General features: G+C 39.2%; 1 protein-coding gene across 2 annotated transcripts in view; it reads left to right on the top strand.

The window, feature by feature from the left end:
• The window catches only part of CSMD2 (CUB and Sushi multiple domains 2), a 1,528,443-nt gene that overhangs the window by 1,218,171 nt on the left and 290,916 nt on the right, over window positions 1–19,356 (top strand). For both annotated transcript variants that reach the window (XM_073665735.1, XM_073665736.1), the window contains one exon: window positions 1,623–1,749. In XM_073665735.1, the coding sequence (XP_073521836.1) occupies window positions 1,623–1,749 (127 nt within the window). The remainder of the gene's footprint in view (window positions 1–1,622; window positions 1,750–19,356) is intronic.

The following is a 19,356-nucleotide window of genomic DNA, read 5'->3' as shown; positions in this document are numbered from 1 at the left end:
TCTGGTATTAATATCAGTCCAAAAACAGTGAGCTGTGACTGAGCAGCTGCATTCAAGCCTTACATTACCAAGCACAATGACAATCACCAGATCGAGTGGTGTAAAGCACACCGCCACTGTACTCTGGAGTAGTAGAAACATGTTCTATGGAGTGATGGATCAATCTTCTCTGTTTGACTGATGGATGAGTCTTGGTTTGGTGAATGCTAGGAGAACATTTCCTGCCTAACTGCATTATGCCAACTGTAAAGTTTATCTGTAAAAAAATGCATGAGCGCAATAGGGTCTTACCCGTATTAAAAGGTGGATAATTAAAGGTAGAACCACTCACCTTATGAGGTTGTGTGAGACACGCATGACTGTGCCCAAGTGCTCAAAGCACAAAAGGTCCATAAAAGCATGGTTGGGGGAGTTTGGTGTGGAAGAATATGAGTGGGCGCACAGAGCCCTGATCTCAGCCCATTAAACACCTTTGGGATGAAGAATAGAGATTCCGAGCTAAACCCTCTTGTCCAATATCTGTGTCTGACCTCACAAATCCTCTTCTGGATGAGTCGTCAAAATTCCCACAAACACTCTCCAAAATGTTGTAGAAAGACTTCCCAGAAGAGTGAAAACAGTTTTAGCTGGAAATGGGAAACCAGCTCCATATGAATGCCTATAGAGATATAAAAGCTCCTGCAGGTGTAATTTGTAGGTGTCCGAATACTTTTGTCTGTATAGTGTATTTATCAAACCCCCAACCCTTATTATAAAACTTATCAGAAATAATAGGACAAGGCTTGTAAGTCACTTCCTGTGCAAAATATATTCAATACAGATAAATGCCGACACTGTTCTAATGGTGCAACCTATGTTAGCAAAGTCTCTGCGACATATTCGTCAAGCATGATCACAAATATAGCGCACCTTTCAATAAATGTATTATTGATCTTCTCCTTGAGAATATTTCTTTATAAATGAATACCATGTTTTTCCTGTGTTTTTACAAAGAACTAATCGTATTTATGACAGTGACCAAAATACTAAACAATTAAGAAAAGAGATTTTACATTTTTGTTAAAGGAGTTGTCCAGGCTGAGGACAAAAGTCTGCAGTCACTCTATGAGAATGCAAACTGATGAATCGTGGCAGTGTGTAATGAGCACATTGTCATGATTCCCCATGCTAGTCTGTGGTCACGTGACCGCATGTATGAAATTTGCATACTTCCGGTCACTTGTCAATTAGACTCATCCGGCTTCTCTCAATTTAGTATGTGACCACAAGTATGCTAATCTCATACATGTGGTCACGTGACCATCTACTAACACTGGCAAAAAATACAAATCAGTGTCAGTGTCGGTGTCGGTGTTGAGCAGAATCTGTATGCATCTGTATGCAGATTTTTCAGCAGATTGCACTGTGTACTGTATTGACCATAGATGACCTCCTGCTACTGTAAAAAGCCTAGTGTCTGTGTGGTCATCACATATCACACGATAAGGACACTTGTCCAAGTTCCTATAGTGTGACTGAAAGCAAAGATCTTGCACATGGTAGGGAATTGATATGGAAAGTAAATTATTACATTTTATAACTTTTCAGTACAAAATTTCCCATCTTTATTTTTTCCATTACAGCTGAGTGCGGAGGTCTTATCCATGGAGATAAAGTGGGCAGAGTGTTGTCTCCTGGGTATCCTGCACCCTATGATCACAACCTCAATTGTGTGTGGGTCATTGAAGCAGATGCTGGCTGCACCATCGGGTAAGTAGATAATACACATGTATTAATAAACCATCAATTAAAAATACCTGCATATGGAAAAGAGAAGCAAATAAGGAAAGTACTGGATGCGTCTCACTAAAAATGTAAAAAGAAGAACTGCTCCGTCCTTTGTATTAAGACTTCTTTATTGCGCTGTCTATCGGCTGTCATACTGTTTGCCTATCTCGGTAGATGACACTTGCGTTAGAAAGTTAAAAATGTTCATTTCTTCCTGAATAGAATAATGAGTTACTTGTTCATGTGAAATAAAAAATATGATTCATTCAAATGGTGAATATTAGAACATGAAACTATTCCATTATTTCTACGTCATACCCTGATCCTATTGCTGTTCCCATGAATGTGGGTGGTGTGGCAGATGTGGCAGATGTGGCAGATACCTTTCATAGCGATCTTATTAGAAAGTGCTGCAGGTGCTTTAGCTTTGTGAAAGCCATCCTAGCTGGAAGACCGGCCCGTACTGCAACCACATTGACCTTTAACGGTTCTAACCTTTTTAACAGTAGGTTCCTGTCAAACACCATGTTAAGTAATGTGTCAAGTTGTCAGTACTTTCCAGTGCATGCAGAATGTCCTTTACCCAGGCCTGCCGAGCTGCGGCTAAATTGTCAGAGATGTTTTATTGTTATTGGTTGTCGCAGTTATTTACTTTTGCAGTTTTACAAATAGAAAGTAGAAAAAGGCATTGTTGACCCAGAAGACTGAAAACATGCATGCCAATCAATGCTCTGACAGCACACCAAGCAGATTTTATGCTATTACTAGAAGAAAAAAGAAATTCTTGTTCCTTTTTGGAGCTTTCTTCTAAATTGTAAAATATATTCAGTGTATTTACCAAAAAAACTGAAGCTACTGTGTATACTCAAGTGGACCTTGCAGCCGTTGGGAAGGATTTATGCCTCGTAAATCTGCACAAGCCAATAAATTGGTCTTCTATTCAAACAGTAGAGTTTACAAAATAAAATATCAAATACATATTAGTTTATAAATATGTATAACTACTATAGTTGGCAAGCACATCATAGCAAGAACCCCTAAGTGACACTTGAGTGGCCATCTCTGCACTTCAATGTGGTGGCTATTTTTTGCATACAAAATGAGGTAGATGTAGATAGTGCTTTATGCTTCCTTAATGCTCATGTAGACGTCCATGCAAATCGGTCCGAGCACAGTCTACTAATGCACGAACTGACCATGGTTCTTCTGACCTGACAGGTTCACGTATTTCTATGAGGCTGTCACCTTCAGGTCAGGAGAGCTGTGGCCAGTCTATGTATTGTGGTGGTCTCACCTTGGGTCAATTTACACAGATACCCGAATGAGCCCTTAGATGGTATAAGTCATGCTCCATCCTCTGTCATTTAGTCACACTTAATTAAAGAAACTTTTCACTGGATTTTTTAATTAAAAAGTACCTCCTCCAATAGGTTTCACCAAACTGATTCTGGAACAGTTTTTCTTTTTTTCTCTGCCCCTCCATTCCAAAGTTATGCCCCCCTGAAAATATAAATATCCAACGGCGTGAATACCACAGAACTTCACTGTGGGAGCGGCTGTGTACTGATTTATCCAGCATCAGAAGAGAAAAAACAAACGCTCACAGAGAATTGTTGTGTTATACACCCACTAAGTTGAGAAATGGCAGAATTTGCAACATTATTACCAGGGGGTGGCATAGCTTTGGAAAGGATGGAAACAGAAGAAAAACAGAAAAAAAGAAAAGCTGTTCCAGAATCAGTGGAGCAGCACCAATTGGAGGAATGTTGTATTCAATTTAAATGTAAAAAATGCAGTGAAAGGTCCAGTTTAAGTTAGCTGATCGCAGGATTCCATGCTACTTGGACTCGCAGTGAAGTGATATAATCCATTAAAACCAATGGCAGCTCAAATTCAACTCTACCTATCTCCAAACTGCCTCCATTTTCAGTATCCTACTACTCTGCCCTTTCCATACAGTCCTTCACACACTGACCCCTCTCCATATTGTTCCCTGGACGTTGCCTCTCCATGTACTGTCCACCGTATTTCCCTTTCTCCATACTGTCCCTCACATGCTGCCCCATCTCCATAATGTCCCAGACAATCTGCTTCTCTTCATACTGCCCTACACAAACTGCTCCTTCCCCATTCTGTCCCCAAAACACTTCCCCTCTTCATAATGACCCCCACACACTACCCCTCTCCATACTGTCTCTCACATACTGTCTCTCTCCATACTGTTGCCCACAAACTGCCCCTGTCATACTGTTCCCTACACACTACCACTCTTCATATTGTCCCCCACACACTGTCCCTCTCCATACTATCCCTTCTCTCTATGCTGTCCATCACAAACTGCCCCTCTCCATACTGTCTCCCACAAGTTGTTTGCTGTCCATGCAGTCCTCCACAAGCTGTCCTTCATCATACATGCCCCTTATCCATACTGGCGCCCACAAGCTGCCTCTATCTATACTGCCCTACACAAGCTTCTCCCTCCTCAAATTGGCCCCCACAGAGTGCCACTCTTCATAATGTCCCCCACACACTGTCCCTCTCTATGCTGTCCCCCACATATTGTCTCTCTCCTTACTGTTGCCCACATGCTTCCTCTCTCCATACTGTTTCCTACACACTGCCCCTCGCCATACTGTCCCCCATACACTGCCCCTTCCCCTACTATTCTCCACATGCCCCCCTATCTCAATGCTGTCCATCACACACTGCTTCTCTCCATACTGTCTCCCACATGCTGCCCCCTCTCCATACTGTCCTTCATAAGCTGCCCACACTTCTTTCTATTCCCCCACAATGTCACCCGCTCTCTCTGACATTTCTCTCCCCACTTTTATTCTGTCACCCCCATACTGTCCTCCCATGCCCTTTCACACTAAACCTCCCTCCCACTTGCCTAGTTCCACTTCTAGGTCAAAGCTCAGACTGCCAACTGAGATGAGATACATATCTTGCCTTACGGCAGAAGCGACCCTGGGACCAACTCCTTGTGCTTCTGAGGGTCTATTTGTTTATATAGATATATATTCTTTTGGGAAATGGTATAATATGGTTTAAAAAAAACTGAATCTGAAAGTTAATGTCAAATTTCTCTGGTTAATGTGTTCCTAACTTAATCATAAACTCATCAGAATCGTAAGCCTTGATCCTAATTATTATTGCAGTTAGCCATTTCCATTTCCCAAATAGAATAAAAAAAACAGCATCACATTTGACCATGGATTGTGTCTGCTATTGCATGTTAACTACATCCACATGATTGAGGCTGAGCAGCACTACTTCTGTATAAAACTAGAATAAAATGTCTATTTTAAGTAATATATTTATTCTCTTACTATATATCTTTGTCAGAAGCAACTTTTCTTTTAGGAATTAGAGCAAAAAATTGTAACATATAATTTGTTGTTATATAAAAAAATATTAAGGATCAGTCATATAAGGTACTATATGAAGATACATAACCTATTTGGCCAGCTTTAGTCCTTTTAGGTTTAATGGTTCTCATTAAAGGGCTGCTTCTATCTCTCACATACAAAGCCCTTTGCCCTTCCTAATAGATCTGTCTTCCATCTCTTCTTCTAAGTTCAATCAAGTACTACAGTATCTTTTGTAGTTTCAGACAGAAAAAAAAACAAAAGACAGCACTTCGAGCAGAGTATGCTCAAATATAGCAAAGTGGATGTCAGTTAGTATGCCATTGCTCACCTTCAGGTGAATAAGAGAGTTCACAATAAATGTCAGTTGCAGATGAGACTTCAATAGACAGTGGCTGTTCCCCACCAGAAGAGTATTGCTAGTTTGGGTAATTCACTGCCTTTGTTTCTTACAATGTATTGTACAGAGTCAGAGTTAAAATTGTATCTTTTGTAAAAAACTTGAAGCACATTGGTGCTACTTGGTGGAAATCAGTAGGCATTATCTTATTGTAAAAGGTATAGAATGATCATAAAATGCTTACTTTGGGTTTTTTGAGAGGGGCAATTTAGCCAGATCCTCCAAACTTTTTCAACAAATTTGGTTTACAGCCAATCGATTTGCCACAAATAGCAATATTGCAATACCTATACTTTCATGAAAAGATGTGTATCACTTTGAGGTATACTAGGACTGTATCGAACCCCTTCAAGCTCTTTAACACAAAATCTGCCTTAGTTATATCAAAATGACATCACCATTGACAAGGATAGCAAATCGGTAGTAATCAGCAGCCCATTTAATTACACATTGTATTGACAAACTTAAAAAACTGTCCAAAAATTATCCTTCTTAGTAATTTATGATCTGGCAGGCCACCCTTGTTTTGTGTAGAACAGTGATTCAAAGTGACTGTGTCGCTGTCAGAGGTAACATCCTCCTGCTGTGACTGAGACGAGTGATGTGCCATATTTTTCATAATGCCTTCCGTTCCCTTTCAACTAATACATTTTCTGTAGGCAAAAGAGGCCAATTCTGACTTACATTTGGTAATACTACTGTCCAGACAGCTGGTTTTAGTGATGGTGGAGATGTTGCTTCTGTTAGAGGCTCCCACGTTCTTAGAACATTATAATTTAACTTCTTACAACATTATAATTTAACTTTTGTCAATTTTTTCAACACCAGTTATTGAACCCTTGTCAAAAAGACATTACAAAGAATGCTTTGTAGATAGCTGCACATATAGAAAGCAAAATGTGGCAGCAGGCTGCAGTATAGGTGTGATGTGTTTGACTAGTAAAGCAGGTATGCAAAAACAGGCATGCAGTTAAATATCTACATTTTTTCATTTTTTATTATTCTATATTTTTGAGAAACTTCAATCCTTTTTTCCAAAAATGATATAATAAGAAATACCAGGTAGATACACATCCAAAAAGCTAGCACCTGCAATAGAGAGCTGAATTTGCGTGGATTGCATGAAGGTAAAATTTGACTAGTAAAAAAGATGTGCAAAAAGAATTACTTGCGACACACACACTTTGTGAGGTAGACAATTGCAGTTTAAATTTCTGGATTTTGGGGTGTTTTCTTTTGTATTTCAAAAAAAAACAACAATTATTCCCCACTTCACAAAAAGGATTGCACAAAAAATGAAAAAACTCAATACAGTCACTGGTAACTAGCAAGCAGACCATTTCTGAATGACACTGATTTTAGATATTTCTAATTATTATTCAAATGCTATAGTACAATTACCAGTTACACAATATCACTGATCAATCACACTGAGTCTGGCAGTGCTGCTGGCACTTCTGCTATCTATCTGCCCCCCTATAAGTCGTGTCATTTCCAGACTCTCATCTTCTTCAGTGTTGCAGTTGTACATCATATATACATGCACTGTGCATCAGCACACTGACAGTAATGAATACATGAACTCTGCTATTGCTACACATGTAAAAAATTCAAGGTATCTAGTTAAACTTTTTTGATCGAAAAGTGTAAAAGCCATATAACCATGACAAGGTGACCTAAATTTGGATTGTCGTTAACGCACAGTATATGCATATGTTTGTATATTGGCTACGGTGTATTGGTGCACCTGCATTCAAAATATTACTGTCTGTAGTATTTGTCCAATGTTTTTGCATCCTTTTCCTATCTTGATTGATAAGTTGTGAGCTCTGATCCTTTCGCTATGTTAAATCACCCTAAAATTGTTGTTGCATTCCCTGCCTTGGTTTTTATACAGGCTACGATATTCCTTCAAATTTGGCTGCACTATATCATATGATATGATAGCATCAAGGCATTTTGGGGAAGCCTTTGTGGTTATATATAAATACATACAGTATATATATATATATTTTTTATTTAATCTAGACCGGAGATATTGGGGTGGATTGAGGAGTTTTCCTTACAGAGGAGGAGCTTTCACTAGTTTTAACATGTTAAATAGACTATATTTTTGAATAGTGGTTGCAGAGCTGAATAAAACATCACTAGGTAATAATTTATCACAAGCCAATGGAGTGTTACCACAGATTTTGCTCTGGGGGTCATGTATTTTGTCCCTGCATGTCGTTGACCAAGCATAAGCATAATGTGTCATGCAGGGAAAAAAAAGATTAAAGGGATGGCTCTTTCACTGTTCACATATAAGGTGATAGCATATCCAAGTAATATGCCATAGGTAATCGGTTGGCGCTATATAACATACATATTCATCAGGATCACATGTCACTTTGTGTTCTACGATGGATATACACATATACTGATCACTCGGTACTGCTTCTATACCCGCACAATCAGCTGCAGCAGCATGACTGATATACACAGCCAGGGTCCAGCTGTAACTGCTAGGATCAATGCTCTCACTGATCCCAGTAGTTTCACCCCTCATATTCCATTGTGAATAGTGACAGCAGTACATGAGGCATTTGACAGGGGGAGATTGCTCCCTCTGGCAGCCTATTGATTAGTGATCAAAGGGTGCTGATGGGTTGCTATACTAACTGGAGTTATGGTAAAGACCTCCAGGTCGGTCATGCACTACAGCCAATCAGATCCCAAAAGTAGTGTTGTATACTAATAATGCCATCATTGTCTCACAAAAAAAAAAGTGAATAAAAGTCTTATGCACCCAAATATGGCAACAGCTTGTTCCGCAAGTAGTAAGCTGTCACATGTCTACAGAAAAATATATATGTGCTAAAGGTTTCGGGATATGGCACCCCAAAAAATTATTTAAAGCTACATTTTTTGTGAGTAGTAAAACATAAAAACTATATGAATTGAGTATTATCATCATCTTGACCTATAGAATAAAAGGTTATATGTAACAAAAAGAAATTCTAAAATTGCCATTTCTTTTCTCAAAAAAAGTGTAATAAAATAAATAAAATAAATCAAAAAGTTGTGCAGTATTTATGAGAAAATTGTACTACTGAAAACTACATCTTGTCATGCTAAAAATAATCCCGCATAGCACTCTATTGATGGAAAATTGTATTACATTTGGCGACACAAAAACAATTTTTTTTTCAAACTGTGTTTTTATTGCACAAACGTAATAAAATATAAATAAAACTGTAAAAATTTTGTAACGGCATAATTGTACTGACCCTCAGAATACAGTTAACAATTTATTTGTCTGGCACAAGAATAGGAAAAAATTTTAAACATAAAAAACAACAACGGAATTACTGTTTTTTTCTATTGATATCACTAGAAAATGTTAATAACAGCAAGGCAAAAAGTTAAGTGTACCCCAAAGTGCTGGCAATGACAGATACAACTCTTTTTTTAAAGTCTGTGGGACATACTTACAAGTTTAGAAACCTCTTAATACTCCTTAAATTCCTACTCCTGACACATGCATGTATAGATATTTGTCATTTATTAAAGTATTTTTTCTGAAATCAAGTGTAAATATTTACGCAAATTCTAATAAAAATAAAATTAAAACTGTATAATAAGATCCGTGTTCAGCAGCTAACCTGCTTGATGACAATGTCCAGTAAGAAAGAGGCCATTTTGCTACAGAAATGAAACTAAAACATAATTGACAACAGCAAAGCATAGGAAATAATAAAGAAATCTAATAATAACAACAGTAATAGCAATAATAATAATAGTAATTGACAACAGCAAAACGTAGGAAATAAAATATAATAAAAATAATAATAACAGCTAAACATAGGATATAATATAATAACAACAACATAACAATTGACAATAGCAAAACATAGTAAATAATAATAATAATGAAATAACAATAACATAATAATTTACAAAAGCAAAACATAGTAAATAAAAATGATAATAAAATAATAATCGTAACAGACAACAGAAAAACAGTAAACAATAATAAAATAACAATCATAATAATAATAGACAACAGAAAACATAGTAAACAATAATTAAATAATAACATAACAATTGACACAACAGCAAAACAATAAATAATAATAATTTACAACAGCATAACACAGGAAAACATGACAGTGTAGCCAATGTTACTCAAAAGTGGAACTTTAGTTTGTCAAATTTCTAGGACGCACTTTGACTTTTTCCATTTTTTTAGAGCTGATATAGCTGCGCAGAGACTTTTGAACCTTTTAATCACTGTCAATGTTCAGGGATTTCTAAAATTGTTTTGCAAGCATTAAAAATGATCTTAGCTCACCAGCTGATATGTTTTGCTCTGTTTCTGGATTAAGTTGCTGTGACTCTGGCAGCATAAATTATAGGATTTACAGGTTATGTACAAAGCAAAACACATGTATCAACAGCAACCAGGAGTGAGGATTATTGTCGAAAGTATTCATCAGTTTTATCAGTGACATCAACCCAAACGTTCCAATGACACATCCGAGGTCTGCGTGCCAAATGCTTCTTATTTCCAAGATGTGATTGGTGTTAAATTCCTAATTCTGTATCTGAGATACAAGTAAGAGAACATTTAGGAGGTACAGAGAATCTCTGCATAATTTACAACTGGTGTGTTATACTGGTTTATGAAGTTAATATTCTATCAGCCTCTATTGTACTATGCTTCATTTCTGAGCAGATGAAGCTTTGTTTAATGCCCAAAGAAGGTTGTGCTTGTTCAAATGTGTAAAATTGTCAAGATTTATCAGCTAATAATAGAAAATGGAGGGTCTTTCTATAGCCGCTCATTGCCAGAGGGTCCTGCAGCACAATGCGTTTGCTCATAACGAAGTGTCACTTCTGCCTGTGATAGAACGCCACCGCTGTATTACTAGTTTAAAGTGTTTCTCTTTGAATCTGGCGATATCTGATTTTTTAGATGTTAAAGCCTATAAATGTCTTTAGAAGAAATGCTTGATGGACTGATTATATTATCATTTCCGAATATTGCCCTCAATCTTCTGATGGAAGATATCGCTCTTAGGAATTCAGGAATGGCAAAGGAATTCCTCCGTTGATCGCGCACACAAAGAAATTGAACAATTGAATTTCAGATCAGGCTCTCTTATTACTTTTCACGAGGCATAAACTGTGTGTGACGGACGGCGAAGGAAATGGAATAATTTGTTAGGAAATTTATTCCGTGCCAAGCAAAGACTCTGACGCCCTTCCTGGGGAATGGAAGGATTAATTTCAATTATTTAACCACTTCATGGCGAAATGCAAGCTGCTTTTGAAGATTAGTTTTAAAAAAGTGTAACATGTTCAACCTCAAGATGATACAACATAATCAGCAGTGCATTGAATTCGGAGGCACATATAAAAGATGCTATTACCTGGCCCCATTTTTACTCTTCAAAAAGACATAACACTAAATTAAGGATTTCTGAGTCATTGAATTAGTAAATCTGCTCCAATGGTTCTGTGTTTTGATGGGGTTTTCTGAAACTGAAAACGAGCAATATTCCTGTAAATGTGCTGCTGATCTAACAAGCAGCCTAATATTTCAGTCTACAGTGATGCTGTGTATGTGATTCCTCATATGACAGATCAAAGCGAGTCCTCAGCCTGCTGTGGTCAATGAAACATGGCAATGGGCGAAACGAAACATTGTAGCATCATCTACATAACAATAACTTATCTAGCGGTAACCAACCTACTGCTGGTCGCTGCCACTTTAGTTCTCCTTGGTGGCACTGGCGGAGATGCTGGGCAGCGCATGTGCAGTGTGCTTGGCCGACCACTCATGGTGGCGACAGTATTCCTAACCAATCTAAGCATCCAAAAGTAATGCTAATCAGGGGGACCAGTCAGAAAAACAACTGATGGGCAAGCTCAGTGACCAATGAATAGCTCTGGGACCCTATTTAAAGGGGTTCTCTAGGAATACATTAAAAAAAGAGAAAATTTGATTCTAAATTAACTCCATAATACCTTTAATTGAGAAATCTCACTCAGTTGTCTAGGGAGGCAATCACTGTAGTACATTGATATGACAGCCATTTTGTTACAGTGTAAGAAACCTATCCTAGAGTATTAGAACTGTTCAGGTGGCTGGGATTTTCTAATTAATGGTATTTAGGAATGCATTCATAATCACATTTTCTTTCTTTCTTTTTTTCTTTCTTTCTTTTTCTCTTTCTTTCTTTTCCTTTCCTTTATTCTCTTCCCCTAAAGTACTCTTTTAGGTTTTTCTTTGTGTCCAGTCCCATGTATTGGATTCTATTGACCTGGTGCTGTATTCTAACTGTCTATTTTTGCTACTCATACCCTACGACTCTTCTGAATGTACCATTGAGTGCCCACTCTACTTTAATCTCATTCAGCTTCTACTCTACAAAAACAACCTGGAAGCCCATGCGCCAAAGTTCAGATCTCTGTATAGGAGGTTACTGTTAAGGTTGAATTCGAAGAAGCTCTTTAGATTCCACCATGCAAAATCTGACTCTGGAAGCCTGTTTTGATCAGATAGGCTAAGACCCATTTAATTTTTTTTTTTCACAAAAATGCACAATAAACAATTGTGAGACCATTTATAACCTTAGTCTAGCTGGTAAGGCCATTTTAGAATTTAAATTAAGAATTGGTGTAGTGGGAAATTATCTGCCATGCAAAAAAACATGTATACAAACAGATACAAAGTTATCCAAAGTGGGGTCTTCAATTTAACCCCGGAATGCCACCAAACTACAGGTAGTATGAATTAGTGTATAGCTCCATCATTTCTGACAAGTATATTATACTCTAAAATGATGAAAAAAAATCACACATTTATAATGCGACCGGAGTCCATGCTGCTCAGATAACTAGTCCACGAAGCCTGTCACTGGCAGCTTCTCCATGACCCTCGTCCCTTCAGTTCCTTATCCAGATTTACTGTTTTAGAGTAAAACATAGCTGCCCGATATTACAGCCCGTGGTTCAGGCAGCATGAAACAGCTGTCAGGTTCACTTTTAGCCATTTATTTTCACCCAAAAAGTATAAATCCTAATTAATCAGCCAACACAAAAAATATTTATTGATTATGGTGCATACATTGCTTGCTAAGCCATGCTTTTCTTGTACAGCATTACCTTTCTCACAGATGGTCATGATCAACCTTAGCATCAAGATCAACCTTTACAGGCTCTCAGGGGACAACCTGTAATTTGATATAATATTGCCCAAACCATACAACTACCCGTAAGAGAAATGGGTGCAACAAATTATTTTGTAGTAATCATGTTCTTACTACATCTATATGTAAAATGCTGACTTTCCTGTGCAATGTGCACACTGCGTCCTATTAGTTTTGACTCGTTCACCATAAACGTCCTTTGTCACAGTAGTCAGCCACCGTGTACTAAAGTATTACGCCAGTCTGGCTGCAGAAATGCTTAATATTTCCTGTCAGTTGCTCTTTTTATAGGAGCTGGAAGATTTACTGCATTTTTTAGTGAGAAACAGAACAATCTATCAGAACAGCCCATGATTGAAGTATGTTTATTCTCAAATCTCCCAGAAGATTCTTCCATGGGAACCTGTAAATGAATTGATCCACTTGGAGTTCAGAGAGTATCTGTGCTAGTTACCTGTGTATAATCTATCACCCTCTGTTCCCTGTCACTGCTTCATTTCACATAGTGTTATGGTCTAGTGGAGACGCAATCTGAATTTTTCTTCTTCCCTCCTTATTCGCTGCCATTGATGGTAACACTGTGCTGCTTAGCTCTCGTTACGTAAAAAATAATATAGTAGTCCTACTGGGCAAAACAATCTCCAAGAATCCACTGTAGGTTGTCAATACTGATGCATCTAAAAAGCAGTACGATAACTTCCATGAATGTGAAATTATACACATGAATTATCAATGATCATGATCAATAAATATTTCTATTATTCACTACTGATAATCTTTCTAACAAAAAAGAATTGAAGGGGTCATGATAATTGATTTGTGCAAAGAGCCGTAAGGACTAGATATGGATCAAGTTCTGATATGAAATATGGCTGGTGTTAAAGGAAACCGGTCAGCAAAAAAAAAGCTGTATTTACCTGCAGACATTGCAGTAATCTGCAGATAAATAGCATTTTAACATGTCCACCTATCTAACTGGAAGGGTGGCTACAAGGAGAAAATGAAGTTATATTCTCACTTTCAGTCATCAGTTCATCACTTTGGGCTGTTACAGTCAACACTCACTAAATAGTTCGGGTGCTGTTATCGCTCCCCCCTGCTCATTGACTGACATCCTGCTCTGCAGCCTATGTGTGCAGCATTTCTGCAGAGTAGGATTTCAAAGAGTGTGGTTGTGATTACAACATGCTCAATGTATAATGAGCATTGACTGATACAGCTCCAGCACCAACCCGATGACTGAAAGCAAGTGGCTGCAGAGCGAATACAAATCATTTTCTCCCCAGACCTGCATTTTCAGTTGGACTTTGGGACATGTTTAAAACAATATTTATCTGCCAATTTTCACTATAAACACTGTTTATTGTTTTGCTGACAAGTTCCCTTTAATTTTTTTTTATTTTTGTATTAAAGCTGGGGTGGACACTTAATTTTCCCAAAAGACCACATGAGAGACCCTTAATGATATGGATGGCCGAGTCATCCAGTCTAATTTAGTTTTGCTTATCAATATTATTTTATATTAATTTGTATCATTTAATATTGAGCAGAAATAAGTATGTTGAGCAGCTGCTACTGTTAATACATGTTACGATAGGGCTGTTGTAACATGTGTTCTTACCTGTAGCAGCTAATTAAAGCAAATGTATTGCTTTTTGTAATGTTTTTTTTTAAAAAAAAGTACATCATACTGCTACTTAAGTATATTTAATAAGTAAAAATGTGCCTTGATCATCAGTTCCCCCATACACAATATGATGTCCCCACAGCTCCCCCCACACACTTTATGATGCCCCGACAGCACCTCACAGCTTCATACACACAGTATGATGCCCCCTACAGCTCCCCACACAATATGATGATTCCACACATTTTATGATGATCCACAGACTCCAACACAGTATAAAGGCCCCACTGTCCCCACACACTGTATGATAGACACCACAGTCCTATACAGGGTACAATGGTCCCTACAGTCCCATACATAGTTTGATGGCCCCCACATCCAGTATGATAATCCTCCAACCCACACATAGAATAATGGTACCCACAGTTCCTCCAACAGTATCCAACAGTATGATGGCCCTCACACAAGTATTATGTCCCCACAGCCCCTAACACAGTATTATGGCCCCCACAGTAACTCACGCATTATTATGGTCCCCTCCACTAGTATGATGTCCAAACAGTCCTTCACACAGTACTATGGCTCACAACAGAAGAATCATGTCCCCACAGCATCTCACAAAGTATTATGGACCCCACATTTCCCCCACACAAGTACTCACTGATAATAAAAAAGAAATAAAGCTATGCACCTCACCCGTTTACTGTAATGAGGTGCTCCACTCTGTACACAGTGCCTGGTGTCCAGTAGATACAATCTGGTGATGTCATTATGTCCAATAACCGGAGACTCAAGGCCCCGTCACACATAACGAGATCACTAGCGAGATCGTTGATACGTCACGGTTTTTGTGACGCAATAGCGATCTCGCTAGCGATCTCGTTATGTCTGACAGGTAGCAACAATCAGGCCCCTGCAGTGAGATCGCTGATCGTTACAAAGCTTCCTGGACCATTCCTGGGTCGTTGCGCTCCCGCTGGGCAGTGTGCATCGCTGATTTGACACCTTATCAACGACCTCGTTAGCGATTCAGAACTGAGACACGTAGGCGTGCATAAATTGGACTTTTCCGCGCCCCTGGTCCCCGATTGGTGGTCGCTACAGCGTTCTCATTTTCCGCCGTGCGTAAAGAAGGCAACAGAATAGCGATTCCATCCTTTGTTTCTGACCTTGTGCTGGATTGCAGATCATAGCAGAATTCTCCAGGCTGTTGATATCCGTTCACTCGACTGAGTCCTGATTTTGCGGATCGTTGTAGCGACCAATGCCGCCCAATCAGAACGCAGTAGCGTCCACCAATCAGAGATGAGGGGGCGCGGAAAAGTAATTTTATGCACGCCTTTGTGACACAGTACAGTCCCTATCAAGGTGTAGATCGTTGAAATAGCTGCTGTGTGAAAGCGTCCCAACGACTGCCAAGATCGTTAGTTAGATCGCTGGGGCGGCCGAAATCGTTGGGAAGTTCTGCATGTTTGACAGCTCCCCAGCAATCACGAAACGACTCTCCAGCGATCCCAAAACCGTGACGTAATAACGATCTCGCTAGCGATCTCGTTATGTGTGACGGGGCCTTTAGTTGCAAAGGCTGAATGATGGAAAAGGGAGCTTCCTGTTCCATCATGGTATTCACCGGTATCTGCACCCTGAAGATACCAGTAAAATTGAGACGGCGGGTAGGAGCGGTCATGTGGTGCGGCACGCCACTGTATCCAGCAATTTGGCTGTCCCAATCCGAGGGCCAAACAGAAACAGCAAGAGAGCCAGATGTAGCCTGCAGGCCACACTTTGCCGAGGTCTGGGTTACAGGAATCATTCATGTATTGTTGGTGCATAGACAGTTAATATAAAATAACAAATATAGTATGGACTGAAGCTCACAGTTTGTATATGTTTGCCTGTGAAAAAATAGTCTTTTCCTTTCACTTTCATTGTTCCCTCTCAGAGGAACCATGGCCTCCCCAGCCTATTTGTGACTACATAGTGTTATTAAGATTGCAACTAGCAGAGTAAAAAAATAATTAGAAAGTTAATTTATTTGAATTAACATTGTCATTGACAGTTATCATCCAAACAACCTCAGACAAAATGGGTACTGTGTATATTAATTGGCACTTAATACTATTATCATCATCATCATAAATGAGAAACCAGTAGTCTAATCTTCTTTTTCTTGCATTGAATAGTTTTATAGTTTATAGAAAATTTAAATATTTAAATTCTAAATTATTTTTTTAAAGGAGTTGTCTGGGAATAGAAAAAAAAAATAAACAAAGAAAATTACATTATAAAGAAATTCCTAAATTAGCAAATAGCTCTTTTTTGTCTAGTTCCGTTGTCTTGTTATACTGACAGAAATCGGTCCTAGAATATAAATAGGACAAGTGCATGTGCAGCAGGAAGCTTCCCCCTTTGTAGGAAGATGATGGGCAAATATGAGGCTACTCACATTGCTGTCAACCCTGTCATTCTGATCTAATATTGGAGGTAACAGGGGAGCTGAGGTAAGAAGAAGCTGTTCACACTGCTGTCCACTCTATCTACCCTTCCATTCTTTTCTCATACTGGAGATACTAGGGGTGCTGAGGTATAAGGAGACCACTGACACTGCTGTCCATCCTTTCATTCTGATCCAATGCTGGAGATACCAGGGATGCTGAAGTAAGAAGAGGCTGCTCACACTGCTGTCCACCTTGCCTTTCTGATCTAGTACTAGAGATACCGGTGATGCTGAGGAACAAAGAGGCTGCTTACACTGCTGTCCACCTTGCCTTTCTGATCTAGTACTAGAGATACCGGTTGTGCTGAGGAAAGAAGAGGGCATTCACACTGCTGTCCACCCTGTCTTTCTGATCTAATACTGGAGCTACAGGGGGTGGCAAAGTAAGAAGAGGCTGTTCACACTGCTGTCGTCCCTGCCTTTCTGATCTAGTACTAAAGATACCGGTGGCGCTGAGGAACGAAGAGGCTGCTCACTCTGCTGTCCACCCTGCCTTTCTGATCTAGTACTAGAGATACCGGTGGTGCTGAGGAAAGAAGAAGGCATTCACACTGCTGTCCACCCTGTCTTTCTGATCTAATACTGGAGCTACATGGGATGATAAAGTAAGAAGACACTGCTACACTACTCACACTGCTGTTCACCCATTCTTTTCTCATATGGAAGATACTAGGGGTGCTGAGGTAAGAAGAGGCCAATCACATTGCTGTCCACAAAGCCTTTTTGACATAACACTTGGAATAACAGAAGTGCCGAGATAATGGAAGCTGCTTACTCTGCTGTCCACACTGTCTTTTGATATAACACTTGGAATAACAGGAGTGCTGAGGTAAATAGAGGCTGCTCACTCAGCTGTTTCCCTGTATTTCTGATCTAATACTGGAGATACAAGTGGTGCTAAAGTAAGAAGACACTGCTCACACTGCTGTCCATTTTTCCATTCTTTTCTCATACTTAAGATACTATGGGTGCTTAGATATAAGGAGGCTGCTGACACTGCTGTCTGCCATGTCTTTCTAACCTAATGCTGGAGATACCAAGGGTGCTGAGGTAAGAAGAGGCCGATCACATTACTGTCCACACTGTCTTTTTGATATAAGACTGGGGATAATAGGGGTGCTGAAGTAAATAGAAGCTGCTCACTCTGCTGTCCTCACTGTGTTTTTGATATAAAACTGGAGAAACCAGGTGTAGTGAGGCAAATAAGAGGCTGCTGTCCACCTTGTCTTTCTGAATGCTGTGCAGCTGCTGTAACCTGAAGATAACTTGACAGTGTTTGGTAAAGGTAATCTCCAGGTCTCGGCAGCTGTGCTTCCTACTGCACGTGCTCACAGGCTCTTGGCCCATTAACATTCTGTCACAGGTTTCTGTCAGGATAACAAGATAGCGACCATTTAAATGTCCTATAAAGATTTACAAAACAAGTGTGATTTGCTAATTGAAGGTATTAAGGAATGTATTTAGCTTTGTATATTCCATGAGAACCCATTTAACAAAGTCTTTATATTAAAGTAACTTATTTTTGTTCTTCTACCACTTTCTTAAATCTTAGCTGTATGGTTACATTTTTTACTTTGTGTTTATAAAATAGAAGAGGAGACATCTGTAATGTAAATGTGCTGACTTCTCGTTGAGCAGTACATATATGTGATACGGACAGAGTGCAGGGTGATGCCTTCCAGCCTATCAGTGTCACTATAGACACAAGACACATGTTCATTGCAGGGACCCTTCTCACTCTGTCACTGTCATGCATCACCACAGAGGACAGCCTTGGTCAGAGAGTCCCTCATGGCTGAGTGTCACTGTCACCCAGGGTAGAAGGGACAGGCTCGGGGCAGGTAGTTAGCAGACTGTCTGTTTGAATCTGCGGGTTTCATTTCACTGGCTGTGCTAAAGCTGATCTCTGAAATCCCCTTTGCTCTGTCTGAGATTGTACAGCACAGTTGGATGCAATTTTGGATAAAAGTCCTATATAAATGCAAATGGATGTCTGGATACAATGTATGCTAATCAATGACAAAGCTGGCAGAGATTTGACAGAGTGTAATAACACACAACCACAATGGCTTTTTAATTTCTCATGTGATGTTAGGAAGCTCTTTGTCCAAAGTCCTGCCTTGTGTGCTCTCAGGAACCAATGTCGCAAAATCATTTCCCCATTTAACAACGTATGTAAGATAATAAAGGATATCAGGATTGAAAAAAGATCTTTCAATTGTAGCTCATAATAATGTAAGAATTTAGATGATCTATTAAAAGTCTATGTGGTGAGTATATGGCTGAAATAAAAAGCCAGCTAGTTATATAATGCTGTGATATAGTCTAGATCAGTGTTCCCCAACTCCAGTCCTCAAGAGCCCCCAACACATCATGTTTTTAGCATTTCCTTAGTATTGCCCAGTGTCACTGTTCGTAGTCAACACATAGCTCCAAAATAGCTACCAAGCATAGGCTTGGCGCAAACTACTCCGCTTCCCTGGAGCCAGAGGTTGCCC

Source organism: Phyllobates terribilis, unplaced genomic scaffold, assembly GCF_046119375.1.
Source record: "Phyllobates terribilis strain yellow unplaced genomic scaffold, ASM4611937v1 Scaffold_2__4_contigs__length_985480577, whole genome shotgun sequence".
Classification (NCBI taxonomy): Eukaryota; Metazoa; Chordata; class Amphibia; order Anura; family Dendrobatidae; genus Phyllobates; species Phyllobates terribilis.
Note: the sequence above shows the minus strand (reverse complement) of the source record. Positions and strands in the feature narration are given on the sequence as shown.